At 45.5% G+C, this 18,608-nt stretch overlaps 1 protein-coding gene and 1 long non-coding RNA gene across 3 annotated transcripts; one reads left to right on the top strand and one right to left on the bottom strand.

Moving 5' to 3' along the window:
- The first annotated feature begins 4,658 nt into the window (after positions 1-4,658).
- LOC118214944 lies at positions 4,659-6,341 on the top strand. Its single transcript, XR_004762728.1, has 2 exons — positions 4,659-4,914; positions 5,130-6,341. It is a non-coding gene; the product is annotated as an uncharacterized LOC118214944 (long non-coding RNA).
- A 1,190-nt stretch (positions 6,342-7,531) lies between these two features.
- syt19 (synaptotagmin XIX) lies at positions 7,532-16,921 on the bottom strand. 2 transcript variants are annotated; one of them, XM_035395249.1, is made up of 7 exons: positions 16,611-16,921; positions 14,241-14,424; positions 12,784-12,878; positions 11,774-12,298; positions 10,780-10,899; positions 9,872-9,983; positions 7,532-8,690 (listed from the first exon to the last, which is right to left on the bottom strand). In XM_035395249.1, the coding sequence occupies exons 2-7, from the start codon at positions 14,413-14,415 to the stop codon at positions 8,383-8,385; spliced, it is 1,335 nt and encodes a 444-aa protein (XP_035251140.1). In that variant the 5' UTR covers positions 14,416-14,424; positions 16,611-16,921; the 3' UTR covers positions 7,532-8,382. The 2 variants fall into 2 exon arrangements, with proteins under 2 accessions (XP_035251140.1, XP_035251139.1); XM_035395248.1 differs by lacking the exon at positions 16,611-16,921 and having other exon boundaries at positions 14,241-15,232.
- Between the last annotated feature and the right edge of the window lie 1,687 nt (positions 16,922-18,608).

Raw genomic sequence — 18,608 nt, 5'->3', positions numbered from 1 at the left:
ACATTTCAGGCTTGGGGGGGGGGAGGGGGGGGGCAGTTAATGATGCACAGAGAACCTCTCCCCACCCCCCCCCCCCCCCACCCCCCCATTGCATTTTTGACTATGGGCTGCATCACTGCATGGGGGTGGGGGTTCCTGTTGTACCCCACCCAACAGCCCGTTTCATGTGTTTCCACACATTTTAGACTTCCAGCTAAGCCAAAAAAAAAAAAAAAAAAAAAAAAAAACTGCTTTCAGTTTGGCCTTTTTTTTGTAACTTTACACCTTAAAAATAATGCCCTTTCCCCCGGTTCACCAAGCTGATGGCCCTCAACTCACCAGAACAGTGTAGTATAATGGGTAAGGAACTGGTCTTGTAACCTAAAGGTCACAGGTTTGATTCCCACAGGTTTGATTCCCAGGTAGGACACTGCCGTTGTACCCTTGAGCAAGGTACTTAACCTGCATTGCTTCAGTATATATGCAGCTGTATAAATGGATACAATGTAAAAATGCTATGTAAAAGTTGTGTAAGTTGCTCTGGATAAGAGCGTCTGCTAAATGCCTGTAATGTAAGGTAATGGAATCATTGCCGGGGTCAAATTGGGGGGGTCCAGGAAATCATTGCTGGGGCCAAATTGGGGGGTCCAGGGAATCATTGCTGGGGTCAAAATGGGGGGTCCAGGGAATCATTGCTGGGGCCAAATTGAGGGGTCCAGGGAATCATTGCTGGGGTCAAAATGGGGGGTCCAGGGAATCATTGCTGGGGCCAAATTGCTATTTCTTCCAGCGGTGGATACGTGCGCCAGGGAGGATCAGACTGGAGCACTTCGTAAGCACCCCCTGCCTGAGACTGAGAACATTCTGGAAAGCAGTCACGTGGCTCTCCTGCTGCAATTTTCACAATCAGAGGTCTATTTTTTTTTCTTTTAAAAAGTAGGCCAGACCTCGTCATTACTCTACACATGACAAACAACGCCACGCATTTGCATTTGTAATGGTAGGGAAAGGCAACACAAAGTAGTCCTTTTCAAATGTTGCTGGAATCAGTCTAACAGGACAATTTTTAAGCAGTTTAATTCATAAAATAAAGTTATCATTTCAAATATGTGCCGAACAAGCTACTTGTGATTTTATTGGAACAGCTGCGTGTAAGTCACACAGCTTTGCTTCGATTTAATTTTAGAGAATTTTAATTTTCCTTATTATATGAAATGGTGCACAGCATACTGTCATAACGTACCCTTGCTTCTATCTAGTGCTGTGTTTACTCCATATGAATGTTTAGCTACCCCTTACCCTCTGATTAGTTCAAAGCGTAACTTGGCGGGATGGCATACCTGCCATCCCAATATGTAATGGTCCTCATAAACTTTGTGCTGAATTAATGAATGTTTTTTTTGAACAGTTCTTGTTTTTTTTTTTTGTTAATTAACTGTACCATGTAATCAACACAGAAGTTGATTGTGTGTGAGAATGAGAATGCTTAATAAATCTAATTTAATAAATCTCATTTCATTACAGTTACATTACTGTGAAATGCACTAGTGGATATACATCACATGTGGTATGATGTGAAAAGCAGGCATGTGATTGGCTGACTGCTGGGCCAGGTTCAAAGTTCTAGAACAGTGGTAACCAACCCTGTTCCTGGAGATTGCTGAGACCAAGGACCACAATGGAGATAAGACTTATTTGTGCTGTCCTTGATCATTTTAGGATGCACGACTTGCTGTAACATGTATTTTAATAATTGTAAAATAAACTAGACAATTCCTGCAGAAATTGTGAAGTGTGGTTGCCGCCAACGCAAAGTCGACTTTGTGCTGAACAGAGCGATCAGTTTCTGTAGTATAAGCAGAGACAGAGTATTGTGTAGGCTACATGCTATAACATCACGGCAACGAGTTTATTTGCGACACATACATTCAGAGCTAAATTATCCTTTCATCAAAACTTGAGATCTCAGTGTTTTACTCGCGGTATGCGGTGACGAGTGACGGCGAATCATAAAGCCAGCTGGCATGTTCAGAGACTCTTGGAAAAACCGTACGTCTACACTGCGTGATCGCACCGTTTTAAAAAAGCAAGACGGGGCTAGGGAGATTAATTTGATTGACTTATGGTTTTGCGTGAATTTCAGCTCATTTTTACCACACAACTAAAAACATTTAATTGGGCTGTAATTCAGAGTCTAATCTGTTATCTCTGAGACCAACTCATAGACATAGTAGCCTATTCCGTGTTAGCCGAGCCGAATTTCCAAGAACGAAAATGAGGCGAGAAATATGTGTTAAAATAGTTGCATTTCATTTTAAATACAGCTTCTGCGAATAAGTATCGGCTGGTAGCCAGTACTACTAGCTTCTGTATCAGCAAGGGGTGCATCAACAACATGCAAGTGGAGTTGTACTTTAGCAAACGCGTTGGGGTGAGAAGGCGTTGCTTTTCCTGCTACAACAGACTGAATGCATAATGCAGCTCTAATAAAGTTTCCAATGCGCTGGGATATTAAACGGTGTTACAAAATTAAAATTTGACATATTATACATAGTTAGAAAGCTTATTCTATCACCTGTTGGATCGATGAAGTGTAGATCAAGCCAGTTTGTACTACAAAGTTTGAGAACACCCAAAGCAACATGTGTGGTATTACAAGCTGACGTCTTTTTCTGGAGTAAGACCGGACCAGAAGTTGCTGCACACGTTTTGTTGACGGCGTTGTTGCCCTTTTTACTACAGTTTTTACTACAGCGTGATTGAGAATTCATTCATTCAGTAGGTGAGAGTATAAGCTTTCTAACCATGTATAACACGTTTTATTTTGGTTTTGGAATATCGGTTTTAGGTCAACCGAAAGTTCTCGTCATCGCATTGAATGCATTCACTCTGTTAGCACTAGCATTCAAAGACGCTGCACCTAACGAAACGTCGTCAATGAATTTGCCTATTATCGTGTGAAATACTATTATTATTGACGACGTCTGGCATGCCCAAACCATGTGTTTGCTGATATACCTAGCTGACAGCGTTTTAATTTGTAATTTTGCCAAAGGCAACCACACTAATAATATGTGGGATAATAGTAGTGTGATTGCCTAAGGCAACCACACTAATAATAATGTGGAATAATAGTAGTGTGATTGCCTAAGGCAACCACATTAATAATATGTGAGATAATAGTAGTGTGATTGCCTAAGGAAACCACACTAACTAAACTAAACTAAACTAAATCAGCCATCCTGTAGGTTTTCTTTTCAATTCTAACTTGGCACACCTGAGTCTGCTAATTTGCAGCTCACTGAGATCGCTAGCTGCTGAACGAGGTGTGGCTTTGTTGGGATTGGAATGAAAACCGACAGGACGGCGGATTTCCAGGAACAGGGTTAGCTTCGACTATCCTCTAACAGACGTTGCTTTCTGAGAAATCTGAATATCATGCCTGTCAAGTGGCTGTTGACAAGCCAACTATTAACTTTGCATATTGGGACAAAACCATATCATGTTTTTAAAGGGGAAAAAAACACGCCTGCTTGCTCGGAGCAGTCCACTTGGTTACTGTCAGAATTGATGTTGGCTTGTGATTGGACCCATGGCAGGGACTTGGTAAATTGCCCGCCATGTTTCTTTCTGGTGTTGTTTACATTTGCACAGGATACGCAGCACCTTTTGCACAGGGGTGTCCAGGGAGATGTCCTTCAAGAACCCCAAAAAGTTAAGTGAGCGACGTAAAACATAAAAATGGAACAGAGATGAAAATTCAAGTGTAGAGCATTACAGGTACGATGACCCCCCCCCCCCCCCCCCCCCCCCCACGACACACCCACCTCCTACGCAGCGTTTAAAAAGTCACGAGCTGTGAGCGTGCGAACTTGCTGTCGAACAGACAAAGTGGTTGAAATATTTGTCGCGTCCTCGAACCTTTCGCACGAACCCATTGTCCTTAAAGAATATTTGAGTTGGGTGTCTTTGTAGTGCTAGGCTGACAGATAAATCCTGCTCCCCCAACAGATCTTCTCAGACATGACTGAACACCCCCTGCTCTTCGGTGACCCCCACCCCCAATCGAAAGGTTTTGCGCCACACAGTAAGACACAAGGATTGGCTAGTTTAGATGAGTCTCTGATATTATACAGTAATATTATACAGTTTGATGAATGTGCACTTACTCATGAGTGACAAGCTAGCACAGGTGTACAGTATGTCACCGGCACTGTAATTAGACCCTTGAACAAGATACTAACCCCGAATTACTTCTGTAAATTTCCAGCTGTAGAAGTGGCTACTATGTCGAAAACTGAAGCCAATTTCTTTATAGATAAGGGCATCTGCTAGATACTGTGTTCAACCAGGACAATTGAATTTTATCTGATCGTTCAACTGAAAGTGTTAAACGTTTTAAATGTATAGTCAAATTAAAATAAAAGAAGCATGAGCCAGCCAAGGACATAGGCAACAGAGAATTATTTGATTGTTTTGTTCAAATGTAAAAATAAATAAATAAAAAACTAAAATAAAAAAATAAAAATGTATTAAATGCCTATAACCTATTGAGATGTATGTGCACTGCATAGGAATGGGGTTCAGACAGAGCCTGTAATGTTTATTTATCATGGGTTTAAACGGGATCGAAGCTTGTCTGTGGTTGTACATTCTATTATGCTTCCGCCAAGCCCAACATAGCCGCCCTCACTCTGACAACAAGACGTCTGCTCACGTCTTCCAACGTCCAAGGAGGTGCCAGCTCTTTGGCACAGCTGTCTGCACTTGCTTTAATTCGCTGGCAACCGTCCTCTGAGTTTTACAGCGATTGAACATTAAGAATCGCTGCAGTAGCCTATGCCTTGTCTAAATGTCCTTCCGTGGTTTAAGAAGACGAAACAGGCACTTGAAGCGCAGCGCAAGTGGACCCCCTCACGCATGGATCGAAACCGGGTAAGATAAGCCCTAGCAAGCTAAAAGGGCGCAAACCTTGGCCTCAGATCTTGATATGGTCTCCCCCTGTTTGTAAATAATGGGTTTGTATTAGGCCTAAAATATGTGAAAACGTACACAAATACGGCAATGAGGGTTTGATCTAAGACATCTGCACAAAGTATATATTTATGGGGATAAATTACAACATTTACAACTATCTGATTCTACCATAGGCCAAAATCCGAAGATAGCTTGTAGAGTGAACAGTGATTCATCACCCTCGTCTGGTGGGAATGAGTACTACAGGCCACGGGCACGCAAGCGCTGAAACCCGGAGATCTGAGCGCAACTGAGATGCTTACAAACCTCACCCGTCAAAACAGCCATCAGTTCCGGAAACGTGATGACTTCACACTGTGGACACATAACAACCCGTTCTGCGTCCTTCCACGCGCCACTCCCTCTCCCCGATTACGTCAACCCTGAGGTGGGCAGAGTGGGGAGATCTCCGGACCTGCTTTCGGAATCGCGTCAGATTCCATCCAGACCGCCGCAGAATATGTCCATTATGTCACAAGAAGCCCGTGGGACACTGGTGGAGGGCTGGAAGAATGACCTCCGAAATTTATTTTGACTTCTAAAAAAAAAAAAAAAAGCGTTGCTCTGCACCCTCCCCTCCCGCAGCCAAGACCTGTTTTCATTCTATTACACCACCCACTGGTTGCCTAATCTTGTGTCCGGGCCTTCAGACGAAAAGACCTTGAGAGACCGTTGATATACCAGATGCTAGAAAACATTCGGCGAACAGCTGTAGCTGAGTTATCGGGGACAAGCTCTCATTCCGGCTCGTCCTCTGACAAATCTTGGCTGGGTCCCCCTGTGTAATGTTACGTAATACTCATAGAGAAATGTGTATGATGATGGCGATGTTCCGGTTTCCTACTACATATAAAACACATGTACTCGTTGGGAATGATAATAATAATAATAATAATAACAACAATAATAATAATACGCTGTTGTTTTTATTTATATAATTACTGTTCATATAATTTCCCGCCCTGAAACGTTTCCGCACTTCTGAGTAGCTAGTAATGAGAATCCTGTAAATACTGAAATATTTCACTTGCTTGACATTAACAATATATGATTAGTAGGCTACATAATTGCTATTTCACGAAGCTTTTCCCCGCCATGTTTTTTCTGGTACTTTGAAGGATGTGATGTTCGCAGGATTTAATTATTACTTCACTGACAAAATATAATGGGGAGACCGGAGACGTGACCAAGGTACAAGACCTGTGCCATTAGCGTACCCACCTAACGTATCCAGACGCACCTTCGATTTTTTCGTATATTCTATCGCCATCTGCTGGTGAAATGTATAATTAGTGTTTTCGCCATATTCATCAGTGCACAAGAAAGAAAATGGTCATTTATAATCATCTTTGGTATATTATCCACAAGCAAATATTGGTGTGAGTCTGCTGAAGCCCGCAGTCTATTATGAACAAGTAAAAAAACCACCACCTCATATACTGATGGACCTGCACGTTGATCTCCAACAGGTATAGACACTGAGAAGTAATATCACAACAAATCTCATTATAAATTGAACTGAGTTTACTTGTCGATGTCTGGTAGGCAGCCGTCGGAATATGTTTAGGTTTACTTATCCGTTCTACCCATTATGGTTTTTTTTTTTGACGGTCTTATACGGTTTATGGTCTTGACAGAGTGCAGTGGGCCGTTGGGAGTTTATTCGTTATGTATGAGCGCCCTCTGCCGGCGCGTGGTATACTTGTGCCGTTGGTGTTGTTGAAGGCGTACAATAGTGGCTAGATCATGTAGTAAACACACAGAAGCGTACGGTACACACCCAGCAAGCCTGCTGCTGCTGTCTGTTTTAAGCTGATATGAACATTGCATTATTACATATCGCGGCTTACCAGGGTTATAGAAAGTTCTGAAATGTCTGACTCTGCCTCTGTTTAAACGGCATGTGTAACATGTTTTATAATTTATGCCAATGAGGAGCAATTGACTATGTTATGGAAAAACTAAATTTCCTACCCATAGTTCATCCCTGCCTTCCCCCCATTTTATTCATGTGGTTGATTTGCAGCCATTTTACTCTCTTGGTTATTTCATGAAACTGCGTGAATTCAGGTCAGAGATAGAAATGGAAAATGTCTCTATTGTCCAGTACATTTCCACTGGTTTCACTCATCCCCATGTATTGTAAGCTTATATCTGCATTTAAGATAAGAAAAATGTTTCAAGCTTTTCAGAGCAAGGGGCCTATTGAGTTGACAGGATATTCTGTTTCATTTCAAACATTTTCTCTGTTGAACAGGAAGTTTGCCCTGAATGGTTTGCTAAGATTTTGCAGCGCTTCTTGGGAAATGTTTGCTGGGCATTTCATTGGTCCCACAAGTTTTGGTCGTCATGGTAATGTATTGCAGGATGGTCTGTAATTGGCCAACGTATAAAGCCCACACAGTCACCATACCTGTAACAGATTGCAACCAGATGTTCCTCTAAGTCTCGTCTCTGTTTGAAATGTTGATGTAATGTTTTTGTGCTCTTGTGTATATCCTTAAACAGAGGTGGGGAAAAAAAAGATTGTATCTGTTTCTGGTTTTTATGCCAACTTCTGGCCTTATTTATTTTATCAGCCCCGACATTCACGCCATCTGACATTTCCAACTACATTTCTTGGTAAGAGCGTGAATGACAACCAAAGACAGTTCTGTGGTCTAGTCTTTGAGTGAACCAGCGTTGGTGAATACAGCCAATTAGCTCGTTAAATCAGGGTAATCGGTGGAAACCAAAACCTGCATGTACACCAGCCCTCCGGCACCGGGGTCCTAATTCCTGTAAGGAATTTGTTTTGCTGAAAGTAAACCGTGAATTTGAAGACAAAATAAATGGCAAAATGCCAAACCTTCATTGTTAAAAAATACATTTGAAACATGGAAGTGCTTGTACACATGTTTTCAATGACTGCAGTAGAACAGGGAAACAGTGTAGACAGGATGGGTGTGGACTATGTTTGCTCCTAACCCCCTGGTGTGGACTAAGTTTGCCTCCCCCAATGCAATTTGCAGCGATGCGTTTTGACCAATCCGGTCTTCAGGCAGCAGTGAGTGTCAGAACTGCAAATCCGCCTTGGTCTTGTAGGGTGATTGGCAGGCAGGACTACCAATGGGTGGTGAGAGGAAGAGAAATGGGAGTGACCAGAGCCAAAATGAATGTGTCCAGAATTATTGAGGCTTGGACATGATTCTGCACCTGACCAATCAGCAGCCAGTTTAGACAGTTTTGCTGTGGACACCTGCACACTTCTTAAATCTGAATGCAGCTGCTGTGCTCTGATTGGCTGTTGCACCAGTACACAGTAGCATGGGTCCCCCAATGGACACAGGTGAGCCAGACCTGCCCAGTCAGTGCAGGTTATGCCTTGTGCTCCCATTGGCTGAGGCTTCAAATGAGCAGCAGGTGCCACTTAGCGATTGGCTGGCGGAGCGAATGCGTCATCAGGCTCCAGTGCTCATCCTCTGCCCTCTTCCCCTTCTTTAGGCTGGCCTGGCCAATCAGGCGCTTGGATGACCTCTTGCCCCCGCCCACCTCGTACACGGAGACCACAATGGAGCACTCGGTGACTTGGGGGCCGGGCAGGGCAAAGGTCATGACCTCGTTGAAGACCGTCATCTCCCACCTGGTCTTGTGGGTCGTCTTCTGGTGCCGGAGGTTGCACCTGTTGCAGACGACGGATGTGCGAGCGTACAGAGCTGCAACGGAAGACAGACCAGGTAATGTCAGCCTTGGAACAGGTAACGTCACATCCGCCGGCCTGCAGTGATCATACTGTGGCATTACTCCAGGAATGCACCAATCCCGGTCCTGAAGAGCAGCGGTGTGGTTTCCTTTAAATCAGCGGGCAATGTTGGGTTTGGAAACCAGGTGTGTGGACTGTTTAGCCAATAAATTAGTAAAATTTACAATTTAGGTGTTGATACCCACCGAAAACCTGCAGACACTGCGGCCCTCCAGGACTGGAGTTAAACCTGCAGACGCTGCGGCCCTCCAGGACTGGAGTTAAACCTGCAGACGCTGCAGCTCCTCCAGGACTGGAGTTAAACCTGCAGACGCTGCAGCCCTCCAGGACTGGAGTTAAACCTGCAGGCGCTGTGCTCCTCCAGGACTGGAGTTGAACCTGCAGACACTGCAGACTTCCAGGACTGGAGTTAAACCTGCAGACACTGCAAACCTCCAGGACTGGAGTTAAACCAGCAGATACTGCTGCCCTCCAGGACTGGAGTTAAACCTGCAGTCACTGCGGCTCTCCAGGACTGGAGTTAAACCTGCAGACACTGTGGCCCTCCAGGACTGAAGTTAAACCTGCAGACACTGCGGCCCTCGAAGACTGGAGTTAAACCTGCAGACACTGCGGCCCTCCAGGACAGAAGTTAAACCAGCAGTCACTGCGGCCCTCTAGGACTGGAGTTAAACCAGCAGACACTGCAGACCTCCAGGACTGGAGTTAAACCTGCAGACGCTGCGGCTGTCCAGGACTGGAGTTAAACCAGCAGACGCTGCGGCTCTCCGGGGCTGGAGTTAAACCAGCAGTCACTGCGGCCCTCCAGGACTGGAGTTAAACCTGCAGACGCTGCAGCTCTCCAGGACTGGAGTTAAACCTGCAGACACTGCGGCCCTCCAGGACTGGAGTTAAACCTGCCGACGCTGCGGCCCTCCAGGACTGGAGTTAAACCTGCAAATACTGCCCCCTCCAGGACAGGAGTTAAACCCGTAGATTGTAAATGCTTGCCCCTTCACATCTGTAAGCTCTGGTCATTGTTCTCTCTCATGTGTTGTGTTTTACGTGAAATGAAATCATGTCCAGTTCAGGTCCTGCCTGTGAAATAATGATAACTAATTCATCACCGAGAAATAGAATAGGCTCTGGCCTTACCTCTGTGCTTGTTTGGGGACTGTGAGAGTGTTCTGACCTTCAGGAGTCCCACCTCCAGCCTCTGAGAGGTTGGCAGGTATTTCAGAGACAGGAGCACCTCTCCTACCTGATCCTGCAGAGAACACAGGATCCAATCATCCAGCAAACTGTACATCGACATCACTGACCAAAAAAACCGCCTGTTTGTGTGGGTTTAGCTCAGAACGGGAGTGGGAAAGTTCATTCCTACAGGGCTGTGGCATATTTAAGTTTTCTTGGCAAGACCAGTCGGTTGTTGGCAGAATGCACCGGAATGCTGGTTTAGCTATAGACTGGATCACAGTAAAAAAGCTTCATATAGAGGGACATCCGTTACAAGCTTATTAAGTGGCTAAAATTGCTAAAAGTACATTCTAGGAACACTTTTTTCTACTTTTTAATATTTAATGCACAGGAATTACTGCAGTAAGGATGACCTAGATAATAGACGCTGCGAATCGAGGATCGAGAAACGCCCCTGTTGAAGATTGCGCTCGTACATTTGAGGTGTTTACTCTGCGGACAGTTCTGAATTAATTATAATGACATCATCCGTTTTGTATTCCCCTGTGACTGTCCTGTCTGAGTACAGGTTTATTCCTCCTTACAACAGCCAGGCTGTGGGGTCTGTTTTTTTTTTTTTTTTTTTTTTTTTTTTTTTTTTAGTAAGTCAGACACTTTTGGGCCAAAATTTGGGTCAGGTTGTGCGTAGACTGAGATATTCCATAATTGTGCTGTTTTTGTGGGCGTGTGGAATATTAATGCAGTACCCCTGACCCCGAGAATCAACGTGACTCCGAGACCACGCACAGGACACCAAGAGCAGGATGCACCATGTGCATGCACAAATGCACCGCATGAAGAAGTTCCTTGAAGGCCAGATCTCCTACCTTCTTAGCTGGCTGTAAGTCCTCTTGGATCTCCAGGGGGTAGGACAGGTCCAGGCCGCCCAAATGAGCTCTAACTTCTCCCAGAATTTCATGCCTGGAATGCTTATTGAAGTCTCTCACCTGCAGGGGAACATGGGTAATATTTATTATTTTTAAAATTCCAGTACATATTTATCTCCCACTGCAGTCCAGCCTCAGTTTGGGGGCGCACAGTAACACACGTGTTCTGTCTCAGTTGGGGAGGGCTTTGAGTAAAAGCTCTCCCAAACTGTTTCGAGTAAAAATAATAATAAATGTATTTCAGAACAGTGCATTAAAGAATGTACATATTGCGATGTCTGAAAGAGGTCTATAATTCATCCATATGTATTTTTATGTATTACAATACCTTAATGATTTTTATATTTATATTTTAATTTAGCCTAATTTATTTTTGTATAATTCAGAGGGTAGGATTTTATAAGCACTTGCTGTGTGCCTCCTTTAACAGGAATGTATGAACCGGATTCTACATTATCTCTTAAAACAAAGCAACAGAAGCTCAAGATATTCAAGCTGTTGAGAAACCCTGGAAAATGACGATAGTGCTGTTATTTCAATGAGCTACCAAGCGGAGTCTCCTTATTAATTTAGTGAGCAGCTAAAATGGAGGGTGTAAAAACATGAAAATGCCTGTAAATACAGATAATTCAGATTGTGCTGTCTGAATTAAACGCTGTGTTCAGTAATTAGAAAACACTGAGTTTTTGGACAAACCATTAATCTGTGTCTCCTGAGTCTGCTTTTCCAAGACTGTAAGTGGAATTGTTCCTATTCGGATTAAAGTGCTCCTCTCCTTCCAAATATTATTGTTTGCTGTCGGCATGACAACAAGACAAATATCCAACACACCCTCCTCTCCACCTCAGCTGATGTGTGCCGTGCTCCCAAATTAAGTTGGTGAAACTGTAGCAGAAAATGCGGCGCTTTGAGCGGCCAGTAGAGGGCGCCATACCTCCAGCCGGACGGTGACGTGCGGGAGGTCGCGCTCCGGCAGCGAGCAGGAGAACTGGTCCCCGAAGGCGGGGTTAGAGCTGTCCGTCACCGCGCGCGTCTGCCACTCCCGCAGCACGCAGTGCAAGGGGGGCGAGGTGGGCGTGTCCTTGGGCCCCGCCCACAGGAGCCGCACCCTGACCAGGGGGTCCATGCTCCCGCTGGAGCCGCTCCCCCCGAGGGCCCGGGCCCCCAGCACCGTCAGCTGCAGCCGGGCCTGGAGCTGGTCGTACTGGAGGGAGAAGCACAGGGAGCCCTGGGCCTGGGGCTGCTCCACCTCCTGGGGCGAACAGGGGGAGGGGGGATCGCCAACCCCGCCCGAATTTTCAGGGGAGGGGAGACCCCTAAACCTGTCAGAGTCTTCAGGGGAGGGGGGACCGGTAACACTGTCAGAGTCTTCAGGGGTGAGGAGGCCACCAACCCCACCAGAGTCTTCAGGGGATGGGTGTTGGCTGGGCCTAGAGGTGTCTTCAAGCAGGTTCTCCACCTGTAGAGCAGCAGCCAGAGTGGGGGATTAGCTTTGTGTGTGTGTGTGTGTGTGTTTGTGTGTGAATGTATGTGTGTGTGTGTGTGTATGCGCATTATATGTATGTGTGTTTGCGCATTGTGTGTGTGTGTGTGTGTGTGGGGGCATATTTGTGTGTGTTCATGTGTGTGGGCTGTGTGTGTGTGTTTACGCATGTGTGCTCTGAAGGTTTCGCTGGTCAGAAACCCAGTTTGACCGGGAAAAGAAGCACATGATGTGCGTTCCCACTCAGTCAACACTCCCACAGCCGTGCCCGAAAACCACAAGGAGCTGCTCCTTCCTGCTGATCAAATATCCGTGTGCGTCTGCGCTCCTGCTCTTCGGCGCTCGAACCGTGACGGAGGCGACGAACTCGCCCTGCTCCTAAAGCGGGGCGATGGGTGACCCAATCGCGCGCCCCTGAGAAGGTCACATGGGAGGAAAGGCCGAATAGGAACGAGCCTCACCGCTTGGGGCTTCGATTTCGCCTCGGGCCTCTGGACGTTCGAACCGTAGACCGCTTCCTGCGTAGACCCGTCCTCTCTGCTCAGCAAGCTGTTCCCTGAAAAAAAGCATTCAAAATTTAATTAAATGTTAAATTCAGTAGCTCATACATTCTTTATTTTTTAAATGTATTTTATTTAACCTTTGTTTATCCAGGAAAAACCCCATTGAAATCGAAATCTCTTTTGCAAGGGGGGACCTGATATAAAACACAAAGTTACAGCTACATGAGACAGTAGACAAACAAGTTACAACCATCAAATGGAGAAAGAGATAGCACTGTAACAGTAATTAAAAGCAGAGCAGAGGTTAAAAACAGGAGCATGTTTCAGTCACAGAGCCATGGATTACATGTTTGAAGTCAGGAACTGAAAGTAATTTGTCAAGTTTAAGATTTTTACAGTTTGGGTCAGCAAGTGAAGTAAAATGACAAAAGGTTTAGTAATGGGTGTCGATTAAGTAGGGTCATATTATTCCGGAACGTTTTGCTCGCTACTGCGTTTTGCTAAAGCCTATTGCAATGCGTTTGTCAGCTTTGTATTCTTTGCATAGAACATGCTATTTGACGACAGAAACAAGATAGGAGAGTAAACAAGGGCAGGGGGAAGTTTTCATGAGAATACGGACACGCTTGTTCGCTCTAGCGTCCTTTTGTGGTGACATCATTCAGGAGTGACCCTGAATCTCCCGGCACATGCTCTTTCCCCTTAATTTTCAGCTGCTTTGTATCATAAATAGTTTTTTTATAACAATTACAGCATGTAGGCAATATTTAAATGGCTTGATTTTATATAATATAAATGTCATCTTGTTATTTAGCTGCTTATTTGCGATTGTCTTACTGTCGCTATAAGCCTTTTGCTCATGTTATCTCGCTGTACAGTGCAGCTCTTTGTGACCTGTCGTTTTCATTTGCATCTTCAAGTGATATCCCTCCTTCATTCATTCCCTTCTGAGTTAAACTTATGCTTCAACATTCAGCTGCTGGTTCAAAGCAAAGCATTGTGGGACTTGTAGTCACACAGAGCCCCGAAAAGTATGCATCCTTGTGTCCTAAGGAGGATGCATTGTGCTTCCTTTCTTCGTTTATAAAACAGTTTGACTGTTCCCTGTAATGGCAGCCTGTTATAACTGCTTCCAGATCGCAAGGTGACGATGGACAAAGCAGGAAGGATGGAAGGGTGCATTTATGAAGTGTTAAAACCCAGCCTTTCTCTTCTGTCTACAGGTGGGAAGGTGTGGGTGAACAGGAAGTGGAACATCCTTCTCCTCCTCCTCCTCCTCGGCCTCCCGCACGGTGGACGTGTTTGAGGGTAAATAACGAATCTTCGTGGGGCACCTTCAGGGGCTTGTTGTGACCGCAGGGCAGACGGAGGCAGTTTGCTTTTGCGTAAATGTAACAGAAACGCGGAGGACTTACACTGCTTCAGCCATCTGGGTTTCTGTGTGCAGTACCGGTACACCTGCCACGCCAGTATACCTAAGGCCACAGCCAATAGGAGGACAGAAATCCCCAGGATGCTGTACTTGATGTCATCGGAGAACGGCATGCGGATGTCCCCGATGGACAGCTCCAGGGTGGTGGGGAAGTTCATGTTTCCGCCCTGCAATCCAAACCAAGGGTGACACACCAACATGAGCAGTAGTGTCAATGTCCACCACAAACCAACATGACCAGTAGTGACCAGCAGTGTCAGCTTCCACAACAAACCAACATGACCAGTAGTGTCAACCTCCACAACAAACTGACATGACCAGCAGTGTCTGCCTCCACAACAAACCAACATGACCAGTAGTGTCAACCTCCACAACAAACCAACATGACCAGCAGTGTCTGCTTCCACCACAAACCAAAATGACCAGTAGTGTCAGCTTCCACAACAAACCAACGTGACCAGCAGTGTCAATATCCACAACAAAACAGCATGACCAGTACTGTCAATGTCCACCACAAACCAACATGACCAGTACTGTGAACATTTTAACAGTGTTCAGAAAACAAACATTCTTGATTTTTGTGCATTTTGGCTGATAACCTTTCACTGAAATTCCTCAGGGAAGTTTCTACAGGAGTTTCTAAGTTTACTAACAGAGCTAAAGCATATTTCCTGTGTGTTTTTTTGGCCCAGGTTTGGCGTCAATAGCATTTTGATTTTTACATACTTTACTATCGAGCAGGGAGTCCTAAACCTTTTATCTTGATGCCCACTAAATTTCCCACCCTCTACCCCGACCAAAACAAGTGGGTTATATCTGATACCTTTATCCAACAACTTTTATGTACAACAATGCATTATATTATGTATTGTATTACATTACATTTGTTTGGCAGACGTTTTTATCTGAAGTGACGTACAATAAGTGCATATCTGTATCTGTTAAACAGAACAGGCCAGCTATTAAACAGACTTGTACAAGGCAGCGTATGCAAATCATAATGTCATTACATCATGAATATTTAAGACCTGTAGATATTGAGAACACAATATGACATTTAATGATGGGAGTTATCTCAGCGCTACCAAGGACATATAAACCAGGCTCATTTTATCTGAATGTCAAAAATGTGCTTTATAAAAGGACAATATAGACATAATATCCATTTTCTTCAGTGAGGATCCCTGGGATTCTGTCCCAGATCTCTGCAGTACCCAGATCCCAGTTTGGGAACACACTGCTGTTGCTGTTGCAATCCCAGGGAGCATGCAAATAAGTTGGGTTATCACCTCAGGAGTGCAAATACAGTCTGTTTCTTTAAGCTTTGCACAAAACATTCAGTAGGTTTCTACCCCTTTTTACTCAACTACCCCTCTATACTGAACTACCCCTTTATACTCAACTGCCCCTCTATGCTGAACTACCCCTTTTTACTCAACTGCCCCTCTATACTGAACTACCCATCTACACTGAACTGCCCCTCTATAATAAACTGCCCCTCTATACTGAACTACCCCTCTACACTGAACTGTCCCTCTATAATGAACTGCCCATCTACACTGAACTGCCCCTCTACACTGAACTGCCCCTCTGCACTGAACTGCCCCTCTATACTGAACTGCCCCTCTATACTGAACTACCCATCTACACTGAACTGCCCCTCTATACTGAACTGCCCCTCGGTGCTGAACTGCCCCTCTATACTGAACTGCCCCTCTACACTGAACTGCCGCTCTATAATGAACTGCCCCTTTATACTGAGCTGCCCCTCTACACTGAACTGCCCCTCTATACTGAACTGCCCCTCTATACTGAATGGCGTTCGCTCATTTTCCCCCCTGCATGATTCTGTGAGAACACCCCATTCACAGAAGCTCTGCTAGATTGGTTTTTGCTGAAGGTGGACACTGTCGATTATGGTTTGCTGAACTGGGTTGGCTGCTCCTGTTGTTGTACTTATCAATTAAGAGTCTCATCCCAGCAGGTTGCTAGGGGCGGGGGGTAGGGGGGCAGGGGGGAATGGGGGGGGGATTTCTCATTTCCTGCTAATCTGGCTTCTGCTTGCCTCACCCAGAGAAATGAGCTGCTCCTCACTCTTCTCATTTCTCATTTTCTCGTACATATTAATAAGATCTCTCCGCCAGCTGAGCAAATAGAACACAATATCTGCTCGGTTTTTTTTCCAGGTGGCGTACAGACATAACTAGATGAACGTTATGTTCCCATAGCACCTGCCATCATTAGACCCCCCCCAGTACACTGGAATACGCCTGAACTCTGCCCCCCCCCTGCCCCCCCCATGCTGGGACACACAGAGAGTCAGACGCAGTACATCGCACACCTGTCACGTTACCTGTCCAGGCGTTGAGTTGCTCCTCCGTCTCTGTGCGCTGTCAGGCAGTTTTTACTCCGGTAGCCAAACGTCCATCTCCTGCGTCGCGCCGGTCTGACTGTCTGTTCCCGGAAAAACTTGTTGTGGTAGTTCTCAGCCGAGCAGGCGGCCCCGCCTCCCCTCGCCTTCCTCCTCCAGGTGCTTGGGCCTGTGTAGGACGCAGAGTCGCAGAGCCTACGCAGGACGCAGTCGCACAACCTGTGCCGTAAGAGTCATGCAGCCTGTGCCGTAAGTAGAGTCATCTCAGACAGTGTTCAGGACACAGAGTCCCACAGCCTGTGCACAATCGCATCACACAGCCTGTGCCAGACGCAGGGTCTCACACAGCCTGTGCTGGACGCCGATGACACACAGCCTGTGCTGGACGCAGAGACGCACAACCTGTGCCAGACGCAGAGTTGCACAGGCTGTGCAGAACGCAGATTCACACAGCCTATGCGGGACGCAGACTTGGGGCAGTCACACAGCCGTCCCTAACTCTCCCCGCTTATCGGACTGGCCCGTGGGCGTGGCCAGAGCCAGCTGGAGGCGGTCCTGAGCGATATGCAAATGAGCTCCTGCCCTGTTCATTAGATAAGGCCTGGACCATGTCAGATAGGCTCCACTTGTCCAAACGCCCTCTATAACAATGTGTACTGAGCATTTTCAGGTCGAAAGCACTTAGGTGAAAGTAAAATGTTCTCCTATAATATTTTGATTTCTTTTTCATGTCTTTAGCATAAAAATAAATTTACTGTATGTGCGTTAGAGGTGTTCTAGGAGAGTGGTTAACAAACTCAGTCCTGGGGAAGCACTGTGTACATTGGTTTTCGTTCCAATGGCCATTTTGACCTCTGAACTCTAACAAACTGCCGATTGGACACTTGGCCATAATGCCATTTGGCTGTATATTATGGCTGTATCGTATCAGAAACAACCGTGCACACTGCAAGATAAGTGTCCCGCGTTCACATCTCAGGATATTCAAACAGTCAGATCAGCATATTACACTGAGCCGCGTTCACACAGCTGATCACACTTTCTAACCTTCTTTTGTCTTCCTCCAGCAGTGTCTGTCATTTCAGGGTCTAGTCCCTAATCTGTGAGGTTTTTATCTGTACGTTAGGGACTGAAGCTTTGTGGTCGCTTGCTGCAGTAGACAGTTACAAATGGCTGGCAGATGCAATGCATGGTGTATTATGATCCCTTTCCACAGTTAAGCCTTTTAGTTTTTTGGTTTTGCTGGTGAATGTTCCTCATACAGCGCAGTATCTGCTCAATCTCTGTGTTCAGTCATCACAATGAAGACCACATCCAGCCTGGCAGATTTCCCTGAGGATGGGAATCAGTTCAGATTTGTCATGAGATAAGGAAGTAAGGTGAAGCCTGGCCACAAGCTTTGCATTTTCTTGTGGGAAGACCTGCTCATTGCACAACCGTCACGAGGCTGCTTGCCTTTATGTTTGCCACAGCAGAGCTGAGGAGAGGAAGGTCTCTTTAAAAAAAAAAAAAAAAGGATTTAGTTACCAGTGGAAGTTGGACTCCTCCCTTATACTGTGCATCTCAGAGCTCCTCCTGAGATTTCTACCCACTGGGGAGTTTTTTTTCTTGCCACTGTTTGAGCAGTTCTTCTTCCCACGAGAGATTTTTTTACCTCACCTGCTGGATTTTTGGAAGTTTAAGCTAGGTCTGGCCTTTGATTTTTTCCATATTTCCTGTTTCTATAATGAGACTCTGTGACAGTGTCACTGTGGAGTTCAGTACAAATAAAACTGGACTGAATTTTAACGTTCTGTTTGTCTAAAATACGGAGCGGGCAGTTAAAGAGCAGCTTTAGATGTTTGCGTTGTGTGTGTTGCTGTGCTCTGGTTGAGCCACTAGAGGGCGATAGAAGGCCGATATCCTCCACGACTTCTTTTGAGCTTTTTAGGTTATGTGCGCGTTTTTTTGTTTAGCGACTTGCATTGAATTAAATAGTTA

Source organism: Anguilla anguilla, chromosome 16, assembly GCF_013347855.1.
Source record: "Anguilla anguilla isolate fAngAng1 chromosome 16, fAngAng1.pri, whole genome shotgun sequence".
NCBI lineage: Eukaryota > Metazoa > Chordata > Actinopteri > Anguilliformes > Anguillidae > Anguilla > Anguilla anguilla.
This window is presented reverse-complemented; position numbering and strand designations above follow the sequence as displayed.

Bases quoted from the DNA above. Each gene is read 5' to 3' on its own strand.
- syt19 (XM_035395248.1), bottom strand. From the start codon at position 14,607: ATGTTGGTTTGTTGTGGAGGCAGACACTGCTGGTCATGTCAGTTTGTT. The intron at 12,879-14,240 runs GTAAGTCCTCCG...GCTTTTTTTCAG, and splicing joins ACCCAGATGGCTGAAGCAGT to GGAACAGCTTGCTGAGCAGA. The intron at 10,900-11,773 runs GTATGGCGCCCT...GTTCCCCTGCAG, and splicing joins ACGTCACCGTCCGGCTGGAG to GTGAGAGACTTCAATAAGCA.